Source organism: Coloeus monedula (assembly GCF_965178545.1).
Source record: "Coloeus monedula genome assembly, chromosome: 33".
Lineage (NCBI taxonomy): Eukaryota > Metazoa > Chordata > Aves > Passeriformes > Corvidae > Coloeus > Coloeus monedula.
In genome coordinates this window covers 1208928-1236150 of record NC_138813.1, presented here as the reverse complement: position 1 = coordinate 1236150, position 27223 = coordinate 1208928, and the positions used below count along the sequence as shown (strand labels likewise).

Genomic DNA, 27223 nt, shown 5'->3' with positions numbered 1-27223 from the left:
ACCCACAGCCCCTGGAGGAGGAACCCCCACCGGAGCAGGGGGATGCCTGGGATGAGGCTGTGACCCTGTGGGAGACCCAAGAAGAGAGGGGCCCTGCTCCCAGGCTGGAGCAGCCTGTCCTTGGAGGACTGACCCTGTGGCAGAGTGACCCACGCTGCAGCAGTTTGAGGGCGACTGTTGCTCGTGAGATGGACACACATTGGAGAAGTTCACGGAGAACAGTGTTCTGTGGGAGGGAGCCCATGGCGCAGCAGGGGACTGACTCCTCTCCCTGAGCAGCAGGAAAAGCCACGGCTGATGAACTGACCATAACCCCCATTCCCATCTCCTTGCACTGCTGGGGGAGGAGGTAGAGCTGGGAAGGAGAGAAGGTGTTTTTTTTAAGGGCTTATTTTACTTCTCATTATCCTGCTCTGATTCTGTTAGTAATAAACTCACTTTATATTTCTAAGTCGAGCCTGTTTCACCCTTGAAGGTCTTTGATGAGTGATCTCTTCTGGTCCTTATCTCAACCCATGAACCCTCTCTAAAATTTTCTTTCCTCTGTCCGGCTGCAGAGGGGAGTGAGTGAGCAGCTTTGGTGGGTTCCTGGTATCAAGAACTGCTCACATGGAACCGACCCCCGAAAGGAGCTGTGGGTCCGGACAGTGGACAGTGCGTGTGGATGAGGTACGGAGTGGGCAGGACTTTGGGGGGAATTCAGGGAGTCTCGTGGTGTAAAGGATACAGGAACTTGTGAGAAAACTGCTGAGGCGGTCGCGTGCAAGGCGGATCACCCTGTGATAAAGGAATGCTTTCTTAGCAGTGTCCCGCTGTTCAGTCGACCTCTGTGAATCAGAACGATATTTTACAGACCAGCCCAGATCATTTTGCAGGAGTTCTGCTTTCCCAGGCCCTTCAGAGCTGCTGCAAAACGCCCTTTGCCACCACTGTACCCTGGGGTCCCTGGCTCGCTGGCACTGGACTGCTGCTCCAGGCCCCATGGAATGTGTCCCGGAGAACCAGGCTCTTCCCTCTGATCCAGGTGCAGGAGGAATTGTAAGTCTGTGCTTCTGACAGAACACAGGTGTGTAAAAATGGCTGTTCTTGCCAGAATTATCCTCACCACATGGCTTCACACCGACTTGCTTGATATGAATGTGTTTTCAATATACAATGAAACAGGTATTGATATTCAATAATTCTCCATGTTTGGCTGTGAGGTTTATTACTAACACAGTATCATTAAATACACAAACTAAGGAGTTTTTGTTACTTTGCAGATGCAGTGAGCTTAGGTAGCAATAATGGCAGGAGTGGGAAAAGTGCCCAAAGAATATGAGGGAAAAGTGCCCAAAGAACATGATCCTGAGCCACTCTTGTGTACAATGAATTAATTGTAAAATCATTTTCATTCCCTGATGAGCCTGTTCAGGGCAATGTGCACTCAGAACCCTGATCAGTGCATCGGTTGGGATGTTTTGCAGACACCAGCTATTTAATGAGTAGCTTGTGAGTGCAGCAGAAAAGACTAAACTTGATTTCTTACACTCTGGCATTAGGCAAAGCACTTTTTTAGATCTCAAGGTGTCTGGTTGAGCAGTGAAGGTGACCCTGAACCAGGAGCTTTCTTTTGTAGAAGCAAAGCATCACACGGACAGAACTTGACAGTGTTGTGCCTATTGGTGATAAGGGATTGTGCCACAACAGCTGTCTATGACCTGTGGGGTTTGACAAGGCAAGTGGAGATGGCTCCCTGTTCTTCACTCTGCCCTCAGTTGTAGCTTGTATTAAACACCAAAAACGGCCTCGTTTATCTGGAGGAGGAAGAGAAAGTTCATGGGATTATTTCTCATGAGCCTTGAGGCAGTAAAGGAAAATGAGGTTCATTCTTTTGCTGCAGTGCTGGGTGTGTTGGGATTTGGAGATTTATTTATTGTTATTGTGGTTAGTATTATTTATTAGTGTTATACTTTTAAATCTTACACATTATTAATAATGGCTGGATGTCACTTCACTGGGAAGATTTCCTTCCTTCTCACAGTGGGATTGAGCTGTACAGTCACTTCCAAGTTGCCTTCCAAGTTTCCATCTAAAGATGGAAAGTCCCATTTATGGGTGTTTTGGTGTGGTTTGGAGCTGGGGAAGGGTCTCATCCGCTCCCAGAGGCGCCCCAAGCCCACTCTGCTGCCACGGCTGCCTTCACGGCTGCCCTGCCCCAGAGACATGGCGGGACCCCCTCCTGCCAGGGCTGAGACTCCTCACAGCCCCTCACAGCCCCTCAATGCCCCTCACAGCCCCTCTATCACGGTATCCCGCAGTGGTAGGGAGGAGAAGATCCAGCAGGCAGGAATTGTGCAGCAAGATTCCTTTATTTAATGATTTTACAACTCTCTTAAGAGACTTTTTTCTTCACAGTCTAATGGGACAAAGGATCAGCCACCCCTTGGGGTGATTGACTAAAATCCTAAAACATCCATTGTCAAAGTATTTTTCTACTGTACTATAAACAAAGCTTTGCAAGGTCGCAGGTGTTCATAGTTTATAGAACTCTACTAATATCTTCTGTGAGAGAGAAAAATATCTCACGGGACTGGAAAGAAGCAAGAGAAATTCTTGCTAGACGCATATTTGTATCCACACCCCTCATGGCCCCTCACGGCCCCAGGCACGAGCTCCTCTCAAAGGAGAAGGGGTCGGGCCCTGCTTGTTCTCCTTTTATTTCGGGCACTTCACAGCGACGAGCAAAGAAAGGCTGAACCGGAGCCTTTCCCCAGCGTTTCCCTCGGGGTTAATGCCGAGGCCGAAGCTCTGTGCCGGCGCTGGCCCGAGCGCGAACATCCCTGCAGCCCCCGAGCCTTTGCTGTCCCCCGGGCCCGTTCCCTGTCCCCGAGTCCCGCCCGGCTCTGGCAGCAGCAGGAGCCGCAGCGCAGCGGGCGCCGGCCCGGCCCGGCCGGGGCTGCCGGGCACGAGCAGCAGCAGCGCCGGCCCTTCCCGCCCGCTCCCGCCTCGGCTTCCCAAGGGCTTTCTCCAGGTGAATTCTGGAGCAGAGCAGCCATCACCCCCAAACAGCCCCGATTCCTCAGGGCCCGGCTGTGCTGCCCTGAGCCAGCCTTCAGAGAAAAAAGGAAGGATCGGCTTCCAGCGCTGCTCTCAGCACGGTTTTACTCCCCCTGAGCTGACAGCACGGGGCTGTTGTTGCCTTTGCCTTGGGAATTGGAGATCGCGGCTGCTCGTACCCCTCTTCTGGTTGCCACAGGAATTTTATCCGTAAAACTGCAATTGCCTCTTTCGATCGGTGCTACTCACGGTGATTTTGTGACAGTGAACTCAGTATTTTTGTTGCAGGCATCATGATTAGGAGATCTTGAAATGCTCACAAGTGCCTGGGCACCACCTGAGGAGAATTAAAGCCACACAGGCCTGATTCACAGCACTCAATCACAGCCCTGTTGCTGGTGCTGTTGAAATAGAATCAACTTACAGAGCCCATCACAGAAATCTCCTCTGGAGTGTCAAATACAACTAAAAAATCCCCCAGAACTGCTTGACTCGCTTCATGGCTCCCTCTGAGCAGCAGAAAATGGAGATGCCCAGAGGTGTTTGCAGCTGCTGCTGATGCCAGTTGGAGCCCAGCCTGCTGCAGAGTCCCAGCGGGAACCTGAGCCCAGCCCGGGGAGCTCCCACAGTGTCCTGGAGATTCTTTCTCTGAGTTCAGTCAGGGTCACATTCCCTAAACAAGTCCTGGTGCCACCTCCTGGTTTCTTAGGTTACAACAGCCACAATGAAAACCTCACCAGTGGCACAACTGCCCAGCCCACAAGTAAAAGAAAGGACAAGTTGTACAGTTCTCCAAACATTCGTCCTGCTTTGCTGCAAAAGTCCTGCTGCACTCACAGTGTGGGAAGCCAAGAGAAACTGCAGTTGGTGGCACATCTTGTGACAGGAGCTGCACCTCGTTCTCCAGGAAAGGTTCTTGGAAACAGCAGACTGGACTGTGGAGAAGATTCCTGGATAACTGAAACAGCTTTCCAGAAGTGAAATGAAAACGGAAAGGAACAATCCAAGATGTTTCCTCTCTTTATTTCTGTGCTCCGCTTTTCCATGTTGCACTGCTTCTCCATCCCATGAATTCCAAATGGATCTCACCTCTAAGATCTATGGCTTAGCCAGTTTTAGACACTGTGAAATACCATGAGCTGCGCACAGTTTGCCTTCCCCTGTTTTTATTGGAAAGCAATGCTGGAGACATAAGTGCAGTGCTTGGGTTGGGCACAAATTCTACAGGCAGGGAATGTGCTCTGACAGTGTCTGACCCTCAGCAGGGACAATGCACAGCAGTGTTGATGTGCTCCGTTTCCATGGAACTATCGAAGGAGCAGTTGCTGAGGTCAGAAGCAATCGCAGCCACCACCCTGCTCCAAAGCCCCTTGGCAGGGCCCGGCTCCTGCCACGGCTCTGTGTGCCAGGGACCAGCAGCGCTGGGTGCAGGGACCCCAGGGAGGGCACAGAAATGCCGGGGTGACAAATGCTGGGGGGACAGCGAGATGGGCGTGTGCAGCCGGCCAGGGCAGAGGAGCAGCAGCCTGCAGGACAGATGGCCAAGGGCTGGGCAGGGCTGGCAGGGCCAGAGGCACCCAGGGCTTTGTCCCCTGGGCTCTGGGACTGCCTCTGGAAGCCCCACAGAAGGAACTTTCCATTGAGGGGCTGCACTTTGGTTCTCCCTCACCCTCCCTGAAAAGGCTGGCAGGGGTTGCAGTTTTATGACATTTGTCCTTCCTCCCCCTCACATCCCACTGCCCCAAAACAGCCCTGAGCCACCCGGGAGGGACAGGCCCTGCTGGGCCAGGCCTGGGCTCAGGGCTGGGCCTTTCTGCTTCCTCCAACCAGCCCAGGGCTTTCTCAGCATTGCAGCTCCCTGCAATCCTGGCAGAGCTCAAGGATCTGCTCTCACAAGTCCCTGGGGAGGCTTTGGCAGTCCCTGCCCTCAGTGGGACCCATTGGTGCTCCAAGGGACTGGGAGTTTTGCTTCTGACTCCTTGAGTGTGGGAGTGTGTTTTCGTTTGGTTTAGTCCGGGTCTCCCCTCAGGTTTTGTACTTTTGTATTTACCCAGTTTGTACCCTCCCAGTTCTCTGTCAATTACCCTACTTCCCTCCTTTGTCTCCTCCCTGGCCCTTGCCAATCGTGCTGGTACCCCTCCCAGGCTTCTAGAAAGCTCTGGCTGGGGCATCGTGTGATTGGTCAAGGGAAAAAGGTCCCTCCCTTCTTCTCCCATGATTGGTTCCCTTATGTGCCCTTCATCCTGTTCACCACACCCTTCCATCCTCTGATTGGTTGTTCCTATGATCCCTCCCTTGTTACCACCCTCCTATAAAACTTCCTGCAAGTGCCTTCTGAGCTCGCTCAGAGCTGGGTACCCCTGGGAGGTGGAGCTTTGTGTTCGAGGGCGTAATAAGCTTCCCAGATTATACCCAGATCTGAGTCTGCCTCCTCCCTCCACCACCTGCCTCCATCGCAGCGGTCCTGTGGAAGGACCCACGAGCCAGACCTCTGGTCTCCCGGAGTCCGGAGGCTGGCCCCCGCAGCCGAATGCGTCCTGAGCTGACCGGGCTGAGTGGGATCCGCTCCAAGGGGACGCAGAGGCACTTGAGCAGCTTCTTCAGCCTTCTCTCAGTCCCTGAGGGTCCTGGACTCAGCCCCAAATCCACTGTGGGGCTCATTAAAATACAGAAAGCCTGAAGGAGCTCTTTCTCTTCCTTCAATTGTCTTCAAGTATTCAGGGCTTCTACAGCTCACTGGAGTCAGTTTGGAGTTCTGTTAAGGAGGAAGATTTCAAAGTGCGCCTTGTGACTTAATAAAAGATTTTTTTTTTTTTTTTTAGTTCAGAGAAGAGGTGATAGAAGCATTCTCCAATTAATTTGGATGCTGAATGTCTCCTTAGGAGGCCTGGGCATGTAGCAGAATGAGCCCTTTGAAGGCTGATCCTGTTTGGACAACCTGCTCCTCACCCCCAACCTCACCATGTCTGACATCGCCCACCTGGCACTGACATCTCTGTTCCCTGCATCAGAACCTTGTCCCTGAGCTCTGCAGCTGGGTGTCCCAGCCCACTGCACCATGTCCCACCTGCTCTCCTCAGGGCTCTGCCTGCACACAGGCCCCAGAGAAGTTTCCCTGTTTGTAAGGAAAGAATGGAAAAGCCTGAGCAGGTTTCCTGAACAACAAACCCCGCTCGGAACCACATGCTCAGTACAGGCTGCCTGGAATGATGTCACCTTTCTACAAGGGACAGCGTGACCAGACATGATCTCTGTGAGCAGAATTCTCTGAGTCTTGCAGCAGAATTCTCTGTTCCCATCCCTTGCCTTGATCTCTGCTGCAGGTGGAAGCTGCTGGTGCCGTTCTCACCTTTAACCCCTCCTTGGGATGCAGACAGATGTGCCCAGGTGTATCAGGCAGGGGTTGCTCAGTGTTTATGCAAAGCTATTGTGCTCCTCACGGAACCAAGGAGATCTTTGTGACAGCGTGGAACCTCCTGGAACCAAGGGCCCATTGTTTCACAGAGGAGCCTCATGGAACCAGAGAGGCCATTGAGATACTGCACAACCAGCAGAGCTGCTGGACCTTGTCACCTGTCACCTGCCCGCGGGAGGCACAGCAGAACCAGCAACCTGGGAACCTCAGGAATGCCCCTCTGGGATCCATGGCACACACTCCAAGGGTCTGGAGTTCCAGGTTCCAGCAAGGAAAAGATGTTCCTGCCCTTGAAGGCAAAGCTCTTGAGAAGGGGTCGAAAGCCAAGCGGAGCAAGATCTTACAGTGACATTTCACTGCCAGCCATCGTAACTTCACCCATGGTTGTTGTAGCTCATGGATTGGGAACAAAATCAGGGGAGGGTCTTTGGCTGGGAGCTGCCCTGGCTAAAGAGAGACACTGTGAGAGAAACAGAGCGGGCAAAGAAAGGCAGAAGGAGGACACAAACACAGTCAGCTGAGAAGGTGGCACTCTGAAAACAGAACTGCAACGGACTGAAAATGAATGGGACAGAAGTCAGTCATTATGAAAGTTTTATTTACTATCAAAACACAACCCACAGAGCTAGCCCTACACAATCCCCATCCCACCCCTCCAAATCTGGATCCCAGTCTCCTTTCAACCCCATCTCACCCTGGAGGCTGTAGAATCGAGTAATTTTGGCATGGGACTGAGTTTTTTTGAGGTGGGAACAAGCCATTTTGAGGTGGGATTGAGCCCTTTTGGGGTAGGATTGAGTTGTTTTCAGTGGGATTGAGTCGTTTTGAGGTGATCCCTCTTGGCTTTTGGAGTGCAAAGAGATGGAGAACACTGCCCAAAATCCCCCAAGAACCCACAAATACTCCAGAATATGTCCCCAAACCCTAAATTCCCCCTCAAATACCTGTGAAATGGTGGGACTTCAAACATCTGTGATCAATTTCTTTGTTTTTAGTCCTATTTTGGGTGTTTTTAAGTGATGAGGATGAATCAGAAGACAATTAGGGCCAAAATAAAAGGATAACCAGCCAGAGGTCTTCCCAATATGGATCACAGGGAATGTGGGCCACCAGGGCTTTTCCCAGTGTGGCTCCTCCAAAGGGGGATGGGGTTGGAGCAGGGCATGAAGCTCTTCCCACAGTCGGGGCACTTGCAGGGCTTCCCTTACTGGTGCCTCCGTTGGTGTCTGGTCAAGGTAGAGGAGTGGGTGAAGCTCTTCCCACATTCCTCACACTCGTAGGGCTTCTCCCTGGTGTGGATGCGCCGATGGATGATGAGGCTGGAGTTTTGCTTGAAGCCCTTCCCGCAGTCGGGGCAGCAGAAGGGCCTCTCCTCTGTGTGAATCTGGTGGTGCAGAAAGAGACTGGAGGGGGTCTGAAACCTCTTCCCACACTCGGAACACTCATAGGGCTTCTCCCCCGTGTGGATCTTTTTATGGACAGTCAGGTTGCTGCGCTGTCTGAAGCTCTTCCCACATTCCAAGCACTTGTATGGCCTTTCCCCAGTGTGGATGTTCTGGTGGAAGATCAGGTTGATGCTCTGGCTGAAGCTCTTCCCACATTCCTCACACTTGTAGGGGCGTTCCCCAGTGTGGATCATCTGGTGGCGGATTAGGTGGGAGCTCCGGCTGAAGCTCTTCCCACATTCCTCACACTTGTAGGGCCTCTCCCCAGTGTGGATGCGCCGGTGCCTGACAAGGTGGGAGTTTTGTGTGAAGCCCTTCTCGCAGTCAGGGCAGCGGAAGGGCCTCTCCTCTGTGTGAATCCGCTGGTGCAGGAGGAGACTGGAACTGGTCTGAAACCTCTTCCCACACTCGGAACACTCATAGGGCCTCTCTCCGGTGTGGATCATCTGGTGGCGGAGCAGGGTGGAGCTCTCTCCGAAGTTCTTCCCACATTCCTCACACTCATAGGGCCGTTCCCCAGTGTGGATCATCTGGTGGCGGAGCAGGGTGGAGCTCTGGCTGAAGCTCTTCCCACATTCCCCACACTCGTAGGGCCGTTCCCCAGTGTGGATCATCTGGTGGCGGATCAGGTTGGAGCTCTGTCTGAAGCTCTTCCCACATTCCTTACACTCATAGGGCCGTTCCCCAGTGTGGATCCTCTGGTGGACGATCAGGTGGGAGCTCTTGCTGAAGCTCTTCTGGCATTCCCCACACTTGTAGGGCTTCTCCCCAGTGTGAAGCCGCTCATGGACCACCAGGTCTGAGCTCCGGCTCAATCTCCGGACGCCTTCCCGGCACAGGGTTGGTCTGTCCTCCTCAGAGCAACCTGGGCTGCGTTTGCAGCCCCTCCTCCTGTGGCATCTACGGGCATTTTCCTCCCCACTGGATTCCTGTGCCATGGAGCCACTCAAAACGGCCTCTTCCACCAGGTTCTGCTGCGGGGATTTGTCCTCCCTGGGCTCCATCCTCAGCTCCTTGTCTGGGGAGAAAGGACAAGGAGAGGATGGGATTTGCCTCCGTGCCACAGGGAAGGGCAAGGAGATCCCCCCAGTCCGTCCCCGGCAGGACGGCGTCGGCAGCGGGGTTGTCCTGCAGCCGGGGGCGATGCTGGGCTGGGAGATGGAGCAGGAGAGAGGGGGAAAGGGGCACTGACTTCCTCCTCACCTGCCTGGGGGTCCCGGGGCATCTTCCTCTTCCTCACAGCCTCCTCCTATATCTGGCCAAGGTTTGGGAATGGGAAATCCTGGTCTGGGGGGAAAACAAGGGATGAGCACCTTGAGTTTGAAGGTTCCTCTGCCCAAGTCCATTCTAGAAGACACCAGGAATCCTGTGTCCAAAAAAATCTACTCTGAAAATGCCTCCCAGGAGTTCCCTGTCTCTGGTCCCTCCCCTTTGGTGTTCAGGGTTCCCCCTGTCCCAGCTGCTGGGGGTCACACTTGAATTGGGGGTCCCCCTCTCTACTTGGTCCCCGCCCTCCCCAGGCTGCTGGGAGTCCCAGGAATCTGAAAAGCTCCCCCTTCTTCTGTCTCCCCACTTAGGAATGCTGGAGGTGATGGGCTCCAAGGAGTCCCTCCTGCCCCTCTCCAGGCTGTTGAGGGTCCCGCAAATCACGGCGCTCCCCCCTCTCTGGGCTCCCCACTTTGGGGTCCTGGGGGTCACAGGGCTCTGCTCCTCCAGAATGCCTCTGCCAGCGGCCACCACTGGGACCCCCCCAATGTCCCCCACAAGGGGCATTTTCCACTCAGTTTTGGAGTTCTTCATTCTCCAAACATCCTCCTGCAAAAAAAAAACCCAACCCAGGATTTCTGGGCCAGGCTCCCCCTCCTCGGCCACCTGTGGGATGGGGGGCGATGATCCCACGGGTGGGCGGCTGTGAATTCAGGGAGTGCTCAACCTCGTGCTTTCTTCTCCTTTTCTTGATCCTCTTTTGTCCCTCCTCTTCCACCCAGGGCTTCTTAAGTGCATTTATAATAGCTGCACATAGGGACATGTACCGGTAGACTGCTTTTTCTCCCGTGGCAGCTGCTTCCCCGAGCCATTGCACAACATGTGCCCAAAATCCAGTGTCCTGCACATGTTCAGCAGCAGCGGCAGGGAAGTAGTATGAGATCCACCTTATAAAGCGCTTCGGAAGTCCCTTAGAAAACTTAAATCATAACTTAGAAGAATACCCACCACCGAGACATAAAAACTCTGCTGAGCATGCAACAGTTTATTTCCCATGGCTCGTATCCTCCCCTCACCGGTGTAAAACAAAAAAAGAAAAGGAACTGCGAGTATATTCCACCCCCGTCTGGAGCCACCCGCAGTGCACGCCAAACTGAATATCTTCTCTGGGAAAGAACGTGGAAAAAGGCACTGTGAGATCTTCTTGCTTCCTACCAAAGCGATGCCCAACTTGCAGTGCTTACTTTAGACCACCTTTGTAGGGAAAAGGATTGGACTAAGCCCCAAGAAGATCAGGCTGCTAATGAATCAGTCCTGCAAGACCTCAAGCAGGCTGCTCAGAGAGCTCTGTCCCTTACTCCCAGCACTGCTGCCCCGAAAACCCACTTCACCCAAGTCCTGCAAGGGCGATCAGAACCCTTTGTAGAGTTTGTAGAGCGCCTCACACAGGCCATTCGCTCGCACACAGAGGGGCGTGAATTCCAACAGCAGCTGCTGACGGAGTTGGCCCACTGTAACACAAACGAAGCCTGCAAGGCAGTTCTCAAGAGCCCTACCTTTAGATCCTCCTCCCACCTTAGATCTCATGGTAGAAACCTGTGTGAAGTTGGTGTCAATCACCTCCGAAATTCAAAATAATAAAAGCAGAGGGGTAGTGGGGGTGGTGAGTCAATGAGGGAAGCCTCCATCCCAGAGCAGGTGTCATCGCTGTGGGAAGCTGGGGCACTGGGCAAAGGGATGCAAAGAACCCCGGGCAGTAACACCTGTGCCTGAGCCTTTCATTCCAGGTTCGGGCCACCTGGGGCAGGGATGTTGCTGCAGCCACTGACCAAACACCCAAGCACCACCCTTGGGAAACTGAGCAAGCAGCGCGATACAGCTCCGCGTGAGGACGTAAATGGAGCTGCTGTACCATCAAAAAAGGACAATTTACAGGACTGGACAGAAGCTGAGCTAGTTGATGCAGCAGTTCAGTTTTACACCTGGAAGCTGGGGAAGACAGTGCCCATCACCCTGACCTCCAGCCTCCTCGTTAAACAAACTGGTGATAGACTTGCTCTGGCCCAAGCAGCAATACCCATCCCGCTGGAGTCAGACATGTTTATTACAGGACTTGCAGCACTGGAGCACCCAGGAGTTCCAGTCTTCCCATCCATCCTTACCACCAATGGTGGGGGGCTGTGCTTGTGTTCCTGGTTGAGTGTCATCATGCTCCTCTTTTTATTCCAGAAGGTGCTACGATCGCACAAGGACAAGTCATCCCAAAAGGTTGCCTAACAAACCAGCAAGAGGCACAAGTGTTCTGGGCAGAAGTGATGGGACCCAACTGGCCAACCCTTGAGTGTGAGTTGAGCCAAGGGGGTGAGCGAGTTCGCATGCCATGTATGGTGGATACGGGGGCAGACATCACTGTGATCTCTTGCAGAGAGTTGCCCCAGGCATGGGAACTTGAACCCACTTGAAGTGGCTGGGAACACTGCTGGGATTGGGGGTAAAGCTACAGCTTTAAGGAGCACCCAAAATGTGACCATCCAAGGCCCGGAAGGAAATTTGCCTACCATCCGGCCTTTTGTTATTGACGCAGAGTTTACCCTGTGGGGTGGAGATACCTTGTCCCAGTGGGGAACTCGAGCTGTCGTTCCAGCAGCCCAGGGTTTTTAGGGCGGGCCACTGTTGAGTGCGACCACCCACGCAGTAATTGGCTACCTAACATGCCCGTATGGGAGGAACAGTGGCCGGTATCCATCGAGAAACTTCACGCTCTCGAGTCCCTTGTGGAAAAGCAACTTGCCAAGGGCCACACAGTCCCAACTAATAGCCCTTGGAATTCCCCCGTGTTCATTTGCCCAAAACTGAAACAAAATGGGTGGAGGCTTTTACATGATCTGTGTAAAATTAATGGAGGATATGGGACCCCTGCAACCATGCATGCCCTCACTGTCAATGCTCCCTCGTATGTGGAAGCTAGCTGTCATAGACATCAAAGACTGCTTCTTCCACATTGTCCTGGGTTGCAGTATATTCTATTACCATCCTCATGAGCCGTTGAAATCAGGTGGGGCAGTGTTTCCTTGCCTCCTCCCCCCAGACTATCTTTCTGTTAATGAGCCTAATCAACACTTGGCCTCATGACCCATTACCCCATTGTGAGATGCTCCACCCAGAGGGAGGAACCAAGCATTCCATCCTGGATATAATCTGAGATTCTGAACACCAGAGACAACCTTTCCACTGGATTTCCAGAGGACAGGAGCTACAGAGCCACCACTGGACCTTCTGAGGAAGAGCAGACCCTCTTTCTACAGGATCACCACTTCAGGAGGACTGCAGCCACCATTCTACTGCACTGCTACCACCACCCTGATTAACAGGGTGTCTGGTTGTATCCTGACTCTGTCAGTTTAACCCAGTGTTATCTGCCTTTATTTTTTTTTTCCCCCCTCTTTTTATTTCCCTATTAAATTGTTATTCTGACTTGGTGTCTCCCACTAGTTTGTTTTCAAACTAGTACACACATATCTCTGCACCCCAGCAATGCTCCTAGATTTGCCTTCTCAGTGCCGTCTGTTAATCAGCAAGTCCCCATGTGCAGATATCACTGGACAGTGCTGCCTCAGGGCACGAAAAACAGCCCCAGCATTTGCCGTTGGTATGTTGTGCGGGTCCTGTCCCCTGTCCAGAAACAGGCTCCAGAGGCAATCATCCTCCATTACATGGATGACGTCCTTGTATGTGCCCCAGACGAAACATGCTTAGACCTAACCCTAGATCTAACAATCTGAGCAATTGAAGCTGCAGGTTTTGTAGTCCATCCTGACAAGGTCCAGCGCTTGTGCCCCCTGACCTACCTTGGCCTCCGGATCCGTGAGACAACCATCGCTCCCCAACAGCTTGCCATAGCTGACGAGCCCCGGACCCTTCGCGACCTGCAGCAACTGTGTGGTACAGTGAACTGGGTCTGGCCCCTGTTAGGGATCTCCACAGAAAGCCTCAGCCCCCTCTTTAACCTGCTGCGAGGCGATGGTGCGTTGGACTCTCCCCGATCCCTAACCCCAGAGGCGCAGGAGGCCATTGGTAAGGTCCAGAAAGCTCTTTCCACCAAGCAGGCACACTGGATGGAACCAGGCCTGCAGTTCAAATTCATAATTATGGGCCAGCTACCGCACTTGCAAGGCCTTACTTTTCAGCGGGACGAGAGGATCAAGGACCCCCTCTTAATCACAGAGTGGGTGTTCTTGCCTCACCAGCCGTCCAAAAGCATTACCACACCACAAGAATTGATGGAGCAACTGATAAGGAAGGCCAGCTCTCGCCTCTGCGTTCTCGCAGGGTGCAAATTCTCGTGCGTTTACATGCCATTCAAATTAGATGATGTTGATTTCGCTCTACAGAGCAGCGAGTGCCTGCAGTTTGCCCTAGACAGTTACTCAGGGAAACTCTCTAGCCACCATCTGCCACACCAATTGTTTAATGTGAATTTCAAATTAGTCCCGAAATTGTTTCGAAGCAACAAATTGCTTTGAGCCCTGACAGTTTTCAAAGATGGGTCAGGGGCTTCTCACAGATCTGTTCTGACTTGGAGGAACCCCCAAACATCTGAGTGGGAAAAAGACATTGAAGTAGTTGAGGGATCTCCTCCAATTGCAGAGTTAGCCACAGTAGTCAGAGCCTTTGAGCGATTCCAAAAGGAACCAATAAACATTGTCACTGATTCAGCCTATGTGGCTGGAGTGGTAGAGAGAGCAGAGCACTCAATGCTCAAAGAAGTTTCAAATCCTAAATTATATCACGTGCTCTCGCAGCTCGTCTTTTTGCTGTCCCACTGAGAGCAACCCTATTATGTCATGCACGTGAGGTTGCACACCGACCTATTGTTGAAGGGAACCAGAATGCTGACGCCTTGGCAGCCCCAGTACAACTGGCATCACTACCGGGAATGTTCCAACAAGCTAAGTTGAGCCATCGATTCTACCATCAAAACGTCCCGGCTTTGGTCCGCATGTTCCATCTCTCGCACAACCGAGCTAAGGCCATTGTGGCGACTTGTCCTGACTGTCAGAAATATCAGATCCCATCGCTAGGGTCTGGTGTGTGTCCACGTGGTCTCAATAGCTGCCAGCTGTGGCAGACCGACGTGACTCACATCCCCGAATTCAGGAGGTCTAAGTATGTCCACATCTCAGTAGACACCTTCTCAAGAGCAGTTTTTGCCTCTTCTCATTGTGGGGAGAAGGCAAAAGATGTCATCAAACACTTTCTGTTGGCATTCGCCACTCTGGGGGTGCCAGCAGAAATCAAGACAGACAACAGACCAGCATACGTCTCGAAGAACCTCCACCAGTTCTTCGACACGTGGGGAATTAAGCACACTACAGGTATCCCTTATTCTCCCACGGGCCAATCTACAGTTGAGCATACCCATCAGACGCTCAAAGAGTCCTTGCCCAGCAGTGAGGAGGAGCAGAGACTAATTCGCCCATTGAGAGACTCTGCAGGGCTCTCTTCACCATTAACTTTTTAAATTGTTCCTTCAAAGAGCCCGCCCCCCCCCCCGTATAATGGCACATTAAAAATTGGACCACAAGTAAACTAAAAGAAAATCCATCCGTGCTGGTCAAAGACCCTGAGACTCACAAAGTTGAGGGCCCGTTCAAGTTACTAGCTTGGGGGAGGGGATATGCCACCATGTTGACCCCAGCTGGACCAAAGTGGGTGCTGGCAAAGTTCGTCAAACTGCACCTGACCTCACTGAACAGCGACGACCCCAAAGCCACCACCTGGAAGAGGTGCCCACACCAGATGCCATCTGAAGAAGAACTTGCGGCCCTCTTCCTGCTGTTCCCTTTCCCTGAATGTTTTCCCTTTTCCCCTACTCCCTAACTTCCCACACCTACCTCCATTTGCTTCGAAATAATAAAAAAGGGGGAGATGTTGCAGTGAACCATGACCAACCCCAGAGCCAGCCCCAAAAGCCTTGAGCATTCATAAGGCTGCGAAAAATACATAAATCCGTGCCTTACCTTTCAGCTGTGTATCTCCCTTCCCCATATCCGGCTGCTTTCCCAGAGGGATCTAGGCTCTTCTCTGAGTTATTCGGCAGCTGATTGGTCTCTGTTGCTCCTCCCCACCCACCCCTGTTCCCAATTGCCGTAGCCCCCTCTCCCCGCCCCAGTAACACCCCCTAGCTGAGGTATTGTGGAGAACTGGCTACATGACAAAGGGCACGTAGACCCTTTGCAGCTCACAGAGCAAGATCTTGCAGAATACCGCACTCATCTTGTGTAATAGCTGAGCTACGTGACAAAGGACACACAGACCCTCTGCAGCTGCATAGGGCCTTCAGCTGATACAGCAAGGACATGCTGGCCTTGGGGAGCACTGCAGTTAACAATAGAAAGCTTGTGGTCAGGGAGGCATGGGAAAAGAGGAACTTTCTGACCACAAAGGAGGAACTAGAGGGAGGGGTCTGCAGCAATGCCGTGGACCACTCAGCTTGTGCCTTTTGGAATATGCATAAGCCTCATTAACCACGCTATATATGTAATACACGAATGATCAATAAACGGAAGCTTGCTGATCACTCACATTGAGCGTCCGGGTCTTCTCTCCGTCGCGACAAGGTATCATTAGTTACTGTGTGTTTTCCACGCCTGTTTGTCGGGGTACAAAAATAGCTCAGCGAGCCACCTGGTGGTCTCTCCTCGTGGGTTCTCACCCTGCAATAAACCTCCTTCTCCCACGAGAGGCCCTCCGTTTTATCCTACCTCCTTTGCACACATCAGCCATCAGGAGCCGGAGCGAACCCGTGCCGGTGGTTCGCCCACCTCCCTGGGCCAGGATGGGACTCCACCTGTCCTCGCTCGGGGCAGGCAGCAGTTTGCTCTGTACCAGGACAATGTGCTAGCTCAGGAAGGTACCGCTGCAACTGGCACTGCACTGAGGGTGACTGGGAGTGGCTGTGAGACACTGGGATCACACTGGAAGCAACTCAGGGAAACTGGGAGTGACTGGGAACATGCTGGGAGCAACTGGGATGCACTGGGAGAGACTGAAACCACAGTGGGGGCAAGTGGGAGCAACTGGAACTGGAAGGAGGCTCCTGGGGTCATGCTGGCATTGACACGGAGCAACTGGGATCACACTGGATGATAATGGGAGCAGCTGTGCCCATGCTGGAGTCAAACTGGGATCCTACTGGAACTGACTGGGATCATACTGGGAGTGACTGCAATAGTACTGGCAATATCTGAGAGTGACTGGGATCCTACTGGAACCAGACTGGGACTGACTGGAAAGGTGCTGGCCGTGACTGGAACCATGCTGGAAGTGACTGGGAGAAACTGGGCCCAGACTGGGAGTGACAGGGAGTCACTCTGGGCATGACTGGAATAATACTGGGAGTATCTGGGAATGACTGCGATCATACTGGGGATGACTGGGTGCAACTGGGGTCATACTGGAAGTGGCAGGAAGTGACTGGGATCATACTGGAGGCTACTGGGATCATAATGGGGTTGAGAGGGAGTTTGGGGAAACTGGCATCGTACTGGGGGTGACTGGGATCATCCTGGAAGTGACTGGAACCATACTGGGAGTGACTCCAGGTCCTATTGCATAATCCTGGGAGCCACTGGGATTACAATGGGTATGAATGGAACCTGACTGGGGGTTACTGGGAGCTACTGGGCCCATGTTGGGAGGAAAATGGGGACACATTGGGAGCAGACGGGATCAACTAGAAAGTACTGGAACCATGCTGAGGGGACTGAGACCACAACTGGGACCATACTGGGAGCAGCTGGGACCACACTTTGGGCAACTGACAGAAACTGTGATCATCCTGGAGGTAACTGGGAGAAACTGGGAAAGACTGGGATCATTCTGAGAACCTTACTGGGGCAACTAGGAGTGCCTGGGAATGACTAGGAGCATGCTGAGGGCAACTGGGATATACTGGCTCTGTCTGTAACCATACTGGAGTGACTGGAAACACGCTGGAAACAGCTGGGACCATGCTGGCAAACTGGGACCACGCTGGGGGACACTGGGAGTGACTGGATCTACACTGGGGGCAACTGGGTGTGACTGGGACCATGCTGAGAGGGACTGGGACTATCCTAGGGGCAAATGGGATCATACTGGGAGGAACTGGGAACAACTGGAACTTTTCTGGAGGCAACTGGGTTCATACTGGGACCACAGTGGGAGCAGCTGGATCCATCCTGGGTGAGACTGGGATCACACTGAGGGTGACTGGAATCATACTGGCATTGACTGGAAGTGGCTGTGAGCAACTGGAATCATGCTCAAAGCAACTGGGAGGAGGCGGGAGTGACTGGGAGCATGCTAAGGGTGACTGGGATATACTGGGAGTGACAGGGAGTCAAAGGGATCATACTGGAGGCTCCTGGGGTCATGCTGGCATTGACAGGGAGTGACTGGGATCACACTGGGGACCACTGGCATCATACTGGGAGTGACAGGGAGTGACTGGGATCATACTGGGAGTGGCTACAATCACACTGGGATAATGGTGGGTGTGATTGGACCCTGACTGGGGGTTACTGGGAGCTGCCAGGCCCATGCTGGGAGCCACCTGTGCACACACTGGGAGGAACTGGGAACAACTGGGAATGACAGGGTGTATGCTGGTGACAACTGGGATGTACTGGGAGTGACTAGGATAATACTGGGGGCAACTGAACCATGCTGAGGTAACTGGGAGTGCCTGGGAATGACTACAAGAATGTTCAGAATAACTGGGATATACTGGGATTGCCTGAGACCATTTGAGTGGGGACTGGGAACAAACTGGGAGCAACTGGGAATGTGCTGGGGGGAACTGGGACCAAGCTGGGGGCAACTGGGGCAAGTGTAAGTGACTGGGGCCTTGCTGGAAAAGATTGGCATCATACTGGGAGTGACTGGGACTATACTAGGGGCAACTGGGAGAACTGGGAACGCACTGGACAAAAGCTGGAGGAGGAACTGGAAGCAACTGGGAGCGTGCTGGGGGGAAATGGTATCACAATAGGGAATGACTGGGAGTGACTGGGCTCCCACTGGGAGCAACAGGGATCATGCAGGGAGGGAGGGGAAGTGACCACGATCATACTGGGACTGCCTGGGCTCCTACTGGGAGCAGCCACCTCCGGGCCCCGGGACCCCTGAGCCCCTTTCCCGGCCATACCGCCCCTGCAGTCCCCAGACCTCCCCGCCGGGGTCCCGCCCATCCCAGGGCTCCCCGCTTTGGGCTCCTGGGGCTCTCCTCTCTCTGGGGTCCCGCTTACGGAAGCCGGGGCTCCCGGGGCTCCCCAAACCGGTGTCCCCCCGCCCCCGCCGACCCCGCGCGCTCCCCACGGGGCCCCGGCAGAGCTCGGAGGGCCCGGCCCGGGAAGCCCAACCCCCACCGCGGGGGGACCCGCATCCCCCCGCCCCCGCCGGGGCTCTGCCGGCACCGCCACCGGGACCCCCACAAACACCTCCCGGGGACCCCCCATGTCTCCCCGAGCGCCACCTGCGGGATGGGGGGCGATGGGCCCGGGGGGCTGCGAGTTCAGCGAGCGCTGGAGCCGCGTGATTCCGCCTCTCCTCCTCTCTTCCAGCTTCCCGCTGCCGCTCCGCCTCTTCCTCCCTCCTCCTGCTCCTCTTCCTCCTCCTCCCGCCCCGTCCCAATCCCACCTCCCCCTCCTCCCTCCCTCCTCCTCGTCCTCCTGCCCCGTTCCCGAACCCGAAATAGTCTGGCTGGGCACCTCCTCTGGCATCTCCAGGCACTGGGGACCAATCCTCGCTGGCACCGGGCGAGCTTCAGAGCTTTCTGTGCCTGCACTCGCCACAGGTGCTCCGGGAGACAGCGGGAGAATTCCACTCTGGCTCTCAGTTACACTCACACTCTGGGCTGGGCGGGATTCGATTGCTGGAAAATATACCAAGTTCAGAATTGTTTTAAAATTTTATTTCGCTACTCAGGCTTCATTTGCTTCTGCCTTGGGGAAAGGAATTTGAAAGTGTTTGTTAAGGGATGTTACACCACTCAACAGAGATGAGCTTAACATCTCAACAGACTGGGAATAGCCCAAAAGATACCCAAAAGATAACGCCCATCAACAAAACATCAACGCCCATCATCAAACATCAAGGAACAGCTACCCCAGACACTGCCCCCGGCACAGCTGGAGACCCCTGCTCTGGAAAAGGCTGAGAAGGAAATCAGGGAGTGTGGACCTAATTAACATCAGAGGCCAAGCAATCCGGGGCCAATAGGAAACCAAATATTAAGAACTACCCAACGTGGAACCAATGAACATTAAACCTATGGATTTCTATGGGTTTAGACTGAAAAAAGTTGAGGAAAAATTGAGTAAAACTCGTGTGCCTTGGAATGATTTTCTCTGCACACCCGGGCTATGTGTGCATGAAATGGTTTCTGTTGCACATCCTGGCCAGAATAAAGTAATGCCTTGATCCTCTAACACTAAAAAGATCGTTGGAGAGTTTTTGTTCTTCCTGCAGTTTCTGTGACAAGATGACACCATTAGAATGTTTTTTCCTAATAATCCTACTTCGGTATTGTCAGTTGGGTTAGGGCCAAAGGTGTGAGAGTCAATTTTTAGTCCGAGGAGAAGAACCAAAAATCTGTATTGCTTTGGGACATTTTTGTGTATGTGTGTGCGTGTCTGTTAGTGATGGCAGAATTTTGGAATGGGTTTTTCGATGTTCACGTTTAGGTTACATTTTGCAAAACTGGAAGAGCTTTAAAACTGACCCTTTTCCTCATAAACAGTTAAAAAATATGAAAAAAAAAAAAAAAGGGAAAAAAAAGCCGCTTTTGAGGGGGCCACTTGTGAGTCACCTGATGGCTGCCCTGGAAGAGAAGCTTCCTTCCAGGCAGCCAGCAGAGGAGCTTTAGAAATGCAAATTAACTCTGCTGGGGGAAGTGTGCACAATGTCCCAGGCTCTCCTTGCCTGCCACAGGAATTGGGCTGATTCCCTCTGCCCCTCACCCCAAGCTCTGCCTCCCTGCACAGACGGAATTTGCATCGCTAAAGGCAGAGCCCACACTGAGCATCTCTGACCCTGCAACAGAAATCCCTGAAGCTGCAAAGGAAAACAGCAAACGGAGAATGTTGGGAGAACTTCACTCACAAAAGCGGGGGGGGGGAATCATCCCTCTCCCCACTCCAACATCTGCTGGCACTGTCTGTGTTATACAGGGCGGGTTTGACCACTGGGCTGCTTTTGCTGCCACAAGTTCAGCGAAATCACTTGGGAATCCAAGGATGTGATGATTTAATCAGAGAAAAGCGGTCAATTGATGCATCCCTGGCATGTCTGGGAGCGCCCAAAAACGGGAAAAAGATGAATGGCCACCAGAACAAATCCTACAACACCATGGAGCAGCCCCTGGGAACCCGAACGAATTCATACCAGGTGCCAGAGAACCACTGATCATTTCAATGCATCATTAGATTACAAGCTGTCCTCCAAATCATAACCAAGCACACAGCTCCAGCTCCTGACCTTCTCACCCACCAATCCACTCCCATGAGCAACGCCACATCTCACCCTGGGATGGCATCAGATTCTCTTCCAGCAGAAGGACCAGGAGGCTGTGGAAAATTAAATGACTCAAACTGCTCTTGGCAGAGAGATGGCCAAGAAAAAGTGGGGAAACAGAGAACAAACAAAATAAGAAAGCAGCTCATATCCCTGTTCAAATGTGGAAAGGATGGGAATGGGACACGTTTTCGTGGTTCCCTGGCAGACCATGCGTTAAACCAATGCTGTTTCTCCTCTCAGGTGCTGCAGCAACGCTCATCTTTTTACCATGCACCACACCTTGCTCAGTGCAGCTCATTCAGCAGGGGATCAAGGGCATGCAGGTGGCAGCCAGGCCTTCTGACCCAGAAACGGCTACAGAAGGACACAGAATGAGGTCACTGAGAATAATCCCAAAACCAAAGAAGGCCCAGGAAGAACAGATTAAGGCATTTTTAAAGTTTGTAAAGAGAAGTACTGAGATAATAAGAAGTGGGGAATTAAAAGGAAAAAAATGAACGTGTCTTTACAAACAGATGGTGTGAATCCCATTGGAGATAGGGCCAGGGACTTGGAGATAAGGAAGTCACCGGAGAAAACATCAGTTTTAGAAAATGTTACTAATTGACACGAACTGCTGCTCAGCCAAGGTCCTGCTAAATTCCTGAACTTCCCGAAGAAGAACAAAGCCTTCACAGAGCCATGAATATCGGATGTTATACAAAGTGGAGGTGCACATTAAGGGGCACATGCAGCAGGCGGATCGGGAAGTCTGTACCTTCCAAGGACCTCAGCCACTGGGGAAAAGGACACGAAGATGCGGCCGGGAAAATCGGGACAAAAAGGAGGCTGCGTCCTCCAACACTTGGACAGACCCCACGGGAAATGCCCCGTGGCCTCTCCCTTTGCCCAGGAATAAAGTTACTTTTACAAGACTCCTCCGGCTCCTCTGGGGACACAAACCTCTGGCCACGGGAACTTTCCCGCACACTCCCGGCCACGGGGCAGCCACCTCTGTCCTACCCACAGCAGCCGCGACGAGCCAGCGCTGCTCCGGCACCGGCTCCTGCGGGAGCACCGGCAGCAGCGGGAAGGAGACCGCGGGCAGCCGCTCCCGCAGCGCCCTCACGCCAGGGCCAACACGGCGCCCACACGGCACAACGAACCCGCCACAGCCCCCTGCCGCCCCCTCCGCCCGCAGCCAGCCCCGAGCCCCGCCAGAACCGAGCGCGGCTCCCACCTGCGCTGGGGCCGCCTCCGAGCTCCGCCGCCGCCTCAGCGGGCTCCGGCCGCCGCCGCCGCTCCCGGGCCCGCACCGACGCTCCGCCAATGGCGCCTCTGCTGCGCCACGGCCGCCCTGCCGGCGGCTCCGGGCCCGGGCTGCTCCCCGCTCCGACCAATCAGCGCGCCAGAACCACGACTGACGGCAGCAGCGCCCAATCGGAGCGAGGGGCGGGCTCTGCACACGGCCCAGCCCCGCCCCGCGCTCCCAGCGCCCCCCGGGCTGCGTGAGGGGAAAGCCGCAGCTGAGGAACAGCCCTGGAACGGGCCCGGCCCGAGCCGCCGTTCAGCTGAGAAGAGAAACAAAGCTCTCCGCTGCTCCCGGCCCGACCTGCCCAGCCCTGCGTGTGGGGTGGCACCGGCTCCTTGGGAAGCCCTGCAGCCTCGCTACTCCCGCCCCTAATTCGGAGCATCAGTGCATGGCTTTGATTTCCCCGAGAAAGGGAAAACCGCCCCAACCCCCTTTGGCTGCGTGCACGAGGGGAGAGATTTGTGGCAGAAAACTTCAGTAAAGTCATTTTTCCCCAGCTTGGGAAGAACAACCCAAGCCAAGCAGAGGTGGGACCCCCCAGCAGCGCCTCTCTGCCGCCCCAGCTGAAGCCCTCGCTGGCTGCTCCAGGCTGGATGGGCAGACTGGGAGCACTGGGAAGGGGCCCCGGCTCGGGGCGCAGCCCCCGGGTCAGCCCCACGGCAGCTCCAAGGCTCCGCCAGCCGGGATGGAACGTGGGAGGGGGAGCAGGGCAAGGGCCGGGGCTGTCGGTGTTCAGGGGGCACAAGGGACAGCGGGGGCACTTCGCAAGCGTTTAATGCAAAAGATAAAATCATAAGGAAGACAAAAGCAACAGCAACCGTGGCACCATAGCCCAGGGCCACAGAGGAACATGTCCCGTTGGAGTGGGGGGACGCTGGCCCGATGCCAGGCACCCACCACAGCCGCTCTCTCCCTGCCCTCCACAGCCGGAGAGGGGACAGAAAATTTAACCAAGGGCTCATGAGCTGAGATGAGGACCAACAAATTTCCCTTATCAAACACTGTCACAGGTAGTACAGGCTTGAAACTGGAGATATGAATTGAATTTATTGCTAACAAACTCAGAGCAGGATAAGGAGAATTAAAAGAAGGCCTTTCAAAACTTCTTCCTCCCACCCCTCCCTCCTTCCAGCTCCACCTCCCACCCCGGCAGTGCAGGACACAGGGAATGGGGGCCATGCTCAGTTCATCCCCCATGCCTTCTCCCGCTGCTCAGGGACAGGAGTCGTTCCCCTGCTGCACTCTGGGCTCCCTCCCACCAGACAGTTCTCCAGGAACTTCTCCAGCCTGAGTCCGTCCCACGGGCAGCAGTCCCCTCACACTGCTGCAGCCCCGGGGGTCACTGTGCCCTGGGGTCAGTCCTGCAAGGACAGGCTGCTCCAGCAGGGCCCCTCTGTCCACGGGTCTCCCACGGGCTCACAGCCTCTCCTCAGGCATCCCCCTGCTCCGGTGGGGGCTCCTCCAGGGGCTGCGGGGTATCTCTGCATCCCCATGGATTTCCAAATCTCTTCCACATTCCAAGCCCTTGTGGGGCTTCTCTCCACCCTGAGGCTTCTCCATCAGCTCTGAGCTGTGGCTGGATCTCTGGCTGCCTTTCTGTCTCACGGGGGGTCTTTCCTCCTCGCAGCTCCCTGGGCTGGGTTTGCAGCCCCTCCTCGTGGATCTCTTCAGTTTTTCCTCCCCGCTGGATTCCTGCACCGAGGAACTGCTCAAAGCGGCCTCTTCCACGAGGTTCTGCCGCAGGCATTTGTTCCCCCTGGTCTCCATCTGCAGCTCAGTGCCTGGGGCAGGAAGGAGAAGGAGAGGAAGGGACAGGGAGAAGGGAAAAGGAAAAGGTCGAAGGAGAGGAAGGAACAAGAAGAAGAAACCAGGGAAGAAGGAGAGGAGGAAGGAAAGTGGAAGGAATAAGGACAGAACGAGGAGAGGAAGGAGAGTGAAGGAGAGGATGCAATTTGCCTCCATGCCACAGGAAAGGGCAAGGAGATCCCCCCAGTCCGTCCCCGGCAGGACGGCGTCGGCAGCGGGGTTGTCCTGCAGCCGGGGGCGATGCTGGGCTGGGAGATGGAGCAGAAAATAGGGGGAAAGGGGCGGTGACTTCCTCCTCACCTGCCTGGGTGTCCCGGGGCATCTTCCTCTTCCTCGCAGCCTCCTTCTCCATCTGGCCATAGCTTTGGAATGACAAATCCTGTTTTCAGGGCAAAACCAAGGGGTGAGTGTGTTAGGTTGAGGGTTCCTCCAGCCCAAGTCCATCTCTAGAAGTCACCAAGCATTTGTGTTCATAAAACCCTTCAAAATATTAAGATCCAGCCACAAAAGCCCTAAACACAGAGACACAGCCCCAAAACTCCCAAAATCTTGATATACAGGAAAAACTCCTCCACAATAGGAAAATTCTGCCCTTCAAAAAACCACCAACATTTAGACCAATAAAGCTCAGAAACAGCAGGATTCCCTCTCTCACCCCAAAAATTTAGAAAATATCAAGATTCAGCCCAAGAGATCCAAATTCAAAGAGAAAACTCCAAGACTGAGCAAAAATAACCTCTCAGGAGTTCCCTCTCTGTCGGGTGGAGTCGCGGGAGACAAGCACTCAAGGCATGATGTTCAGCAAGTCTCGATTTATTTTTCAAAACTACACTTACTTATAGTACCTTTAATTAGCTCATACATATTGCAAAAGTTGAGCTCCTCATTGGTGGGAGCTATTCCGTGGGATCTGCAAACACGGTGGTCTTACCTTCCTCTTCCATATGGTTTCTGTCTTCTTACTTATCTGAATGCACATTCTGTTATCTATGCAACTTCTTGCTCAAGGACTCAGTGTCTGCATCTTTACTAAGCCTCCTGTGTTATCATGACCTTTGCTTTTTAGCCATTCTTCAGAAAGACTCTCAACACTTCCCCTGTTTTCTTTTTGCATGATCATAGTCATATTGACTGACTTCAAAATTAAATTTTTTACACATGACATTATACAGCTAAGCATAAGTAAACCAAGCAAAACAATTATTAGCAACAGCATTAAAGATTTAATCACACTTTTCATCCATCCTTCTAAGCCCATCCACTCTGTAAGTCCTTCTAATCCGAAAAATCCGGAGTCTTTTTTTATTTTTTGGGAGTGTTCAATCAAATTCTTAATTTCGGCGTGGATGGACTTAGAATGATCCTCAAGATCCATACAGCACATTCCTTCAAAGTCTTCACAGCCATGGCCGTGGGCTAAGAGTAGAAAATCTATAGCTGCTCTATTCTGAAGCAGGGCGTGTTGGACTGAACTCAGATCTTCTGCAAGTTCAGACAACACTCGGCTGGTACCGTTTGCCTGTTTAACTACCCAACATGCCAGTTTTTCTAAGTGACGATGGGCTCGTGCCGCAGCTGCACCAGGAACAAAAAGGGAGGTAAAAAGCACTTCTGATTTGCTCCATAGCGTGAGGTCATCCTGACATTCAGGTGTTATAGTTTCTGTTAAAGACCTCTGCCATCGTGTTCGGTGTGTAGCATTAGGATGGTGCTGTGGAAGTGCAGGACTCAGTTGGCCAAAGGTACAGGGCCCACCTACAGGCCTGGATGGACTACCTGACCAGGCACGATTCCCACAAATTAGGAAAAACCCTCTGGGTAACTTTCGAGGGAAAAACGTTCCAGGGGCTGCAAGAGATCGATTTCTCACGGTAACGTTGCACCATTCTAAATCCCACTGTGAAGCATTGCCAATAGGATAAATCAAGGTGGGGTTGGATTCATTCAGTCGACAGCCATTAAGGCTGCCCTCTTGGCATAATTACGTGAACTATTAATATAAATACAGGCTGTAGCGTTAAGAGAATCAACTAGTTCTATCTCTTGTGGCTCAGGGCCCACCGGGAGTTTATCATCCCAGCTATCATACTCTTGTAGGCCAGCGGTAATATTCATTGTGGATTTTAATGGTCTAATAATTTTGAACTGGTTCTGGGTCTCGATTACGAAGTTACGCCATGTATTATCTGTTAGTGGTACTCCAACTAAGCATGTCAAAAATGGGGTACTGGGTGTGGCTAAGGAGGCACAGAATGTTGTGGTGTTCAATTCACGTGCCAAGGAGACCCAGATATTATCTCTAGGGTCAAAAACCTTAGGAGGGTAGGAAAGGGGGTGACCCATTACTGAGCCTGCAATTAGCAGCACGATGCTTAAACCGCCGGCAAACATGATCCTACTTTCTTGGGTCAACTTGCCACTGAATGGGGGCCCTGATATTTGGTTGGCATGAGGATTGCAAAACTACAGAGTAGCTATCGGCTAAGATCTTTTTTGCTAAATGCTGTACTGACCACGCTAATTCTCTTAGCCGCAGATCTTCAAGATTTTCAACTAATTGCAAACTGTCAATGATATTTTTGCCTGTGAGTTGTACTAATGCTCCTTGAGCCGTCTCACGGTGCCAGTGAAAACTGCAAGACTGACACCAAAACCCTTCTGATAGATGTTGCTGGTGGACCCACCACTGTAAATTACAGCCTCCGCAAAGCAATCTTACCCACGCCTTATGATTATTACAATTACATGCAAAGCAACTAGACTGGCAAAAGCGTAAAAAATGTCTCTGCAAGTGAGGGAGGAGAAAGTTCTCAATTTCTTCCTCTGAGTCCACAAGGAAGGTGACGTGAAACTGCTGCTCAATTTCCCATAGGATTTGCGAGATCTTCTTCTGTATTCTTATCTTCTTCCTCAGTTGTGGACTGCTCATTTAGGACAGCAGGCTTAGTCCATTTGGCCAGAACCCACAGGGGACCTGTCGGAGTGGATACACATAAGTAACCTCTTCCCCAATACAAGATGTTTACAGGATCCTGCCAAAGTCCCGTCTTGGGGTCTTTGTAGCGCACCCAAGGCATGGGCGTCGGGGGTTGAGGATAGGTTCCAAGGTGATGGACTCTGCCTGATGCAGCAGGAGACAACGCTTCCGTGGGCGGGAGGTGAGATCAATAGTAAGGTCAGAGATCCAGTAGAGCCAGGACTTGGCTGACACCTAGGTGCATCACAAACAGGCGGAATGCTTGAAGCTAGATGTGGTAATGGTACTAGTTGTGCTAACTTTTGTCCTGCCAGGATCTTAACGGGAGGATAATCGGTATGTGCTAAAATAAAAATTTTTCTAGCGGAGTCAGCATCAACAAGACCAGTCTCTACTAGGAGTCCCATTGTAATTGCAGATGAACGACCTACAATAAGTCCTCCCATAGCTTGGCCATTAATGTACACAGGTCCGATGACACCAGT

The 27223-nt window shown here is 52.9% G+C and overlaps 1 protein-coding gene across 2 annotated transcripts; it reads right to left on the bottom strand.

Moving 5' to 3' along the window:
• Positions 1-7099: 7099 nt before the first annotated feature.
• LOC309583787 (uncharacterized protein) lies at positions 7100-21978 on the bottom strand. 2 transcript variants are annotated; one of them, XM_082299591.1, is made up of 5 exons: positions 21884-21978; positions 18858-19021; positions 15691-15755; positions 9103-9186; positions 7100-8917 (listed from the first exon to the last, which is right to left on the bottom strand). In XM_082299591.1, the coding sequence occupies exons 4-5, from the start codon at positions 9122-9124 to the stop codon at positions 7659-7661; spliced, it is 1281 nt and encodes a 426-aa protein (XP_082155717.1). In that variant the 5' UTR covers positions 9125-9186; positions 15691-15755; positions 18858-19021; positions 21884-21978; the 3' UTR covers positions 7100-7658. The 2 variants fall into 2 exon arrangements, with proteins under 2 accessions (XP_082155717.1, XP_082155718.1); XM_082299592.1 differs by lacking the exons at positions 15691-15755; positions 18858-19021; positions 21884-21978 and having other exon boundaries at positions 9103-11253.
• Between the last annotated feature and the right edge of the window lie 5245 nt (positions 21979-27223).

Coding starts and splice junctions, on each gene's coding strand:
- LOC309583787 (XM_082299591.1), bottom strand. CDS start 9,124: ATGCCCCGGGACCCCCAGGCAG. Junction 8,918..9,102: donor GCCCCGGGACCCCCAGGCAG/GTGAGGAGGAAG, acceptor CTTTCTCCCCAG/ACAAGGAGCTGAGGATGGAG.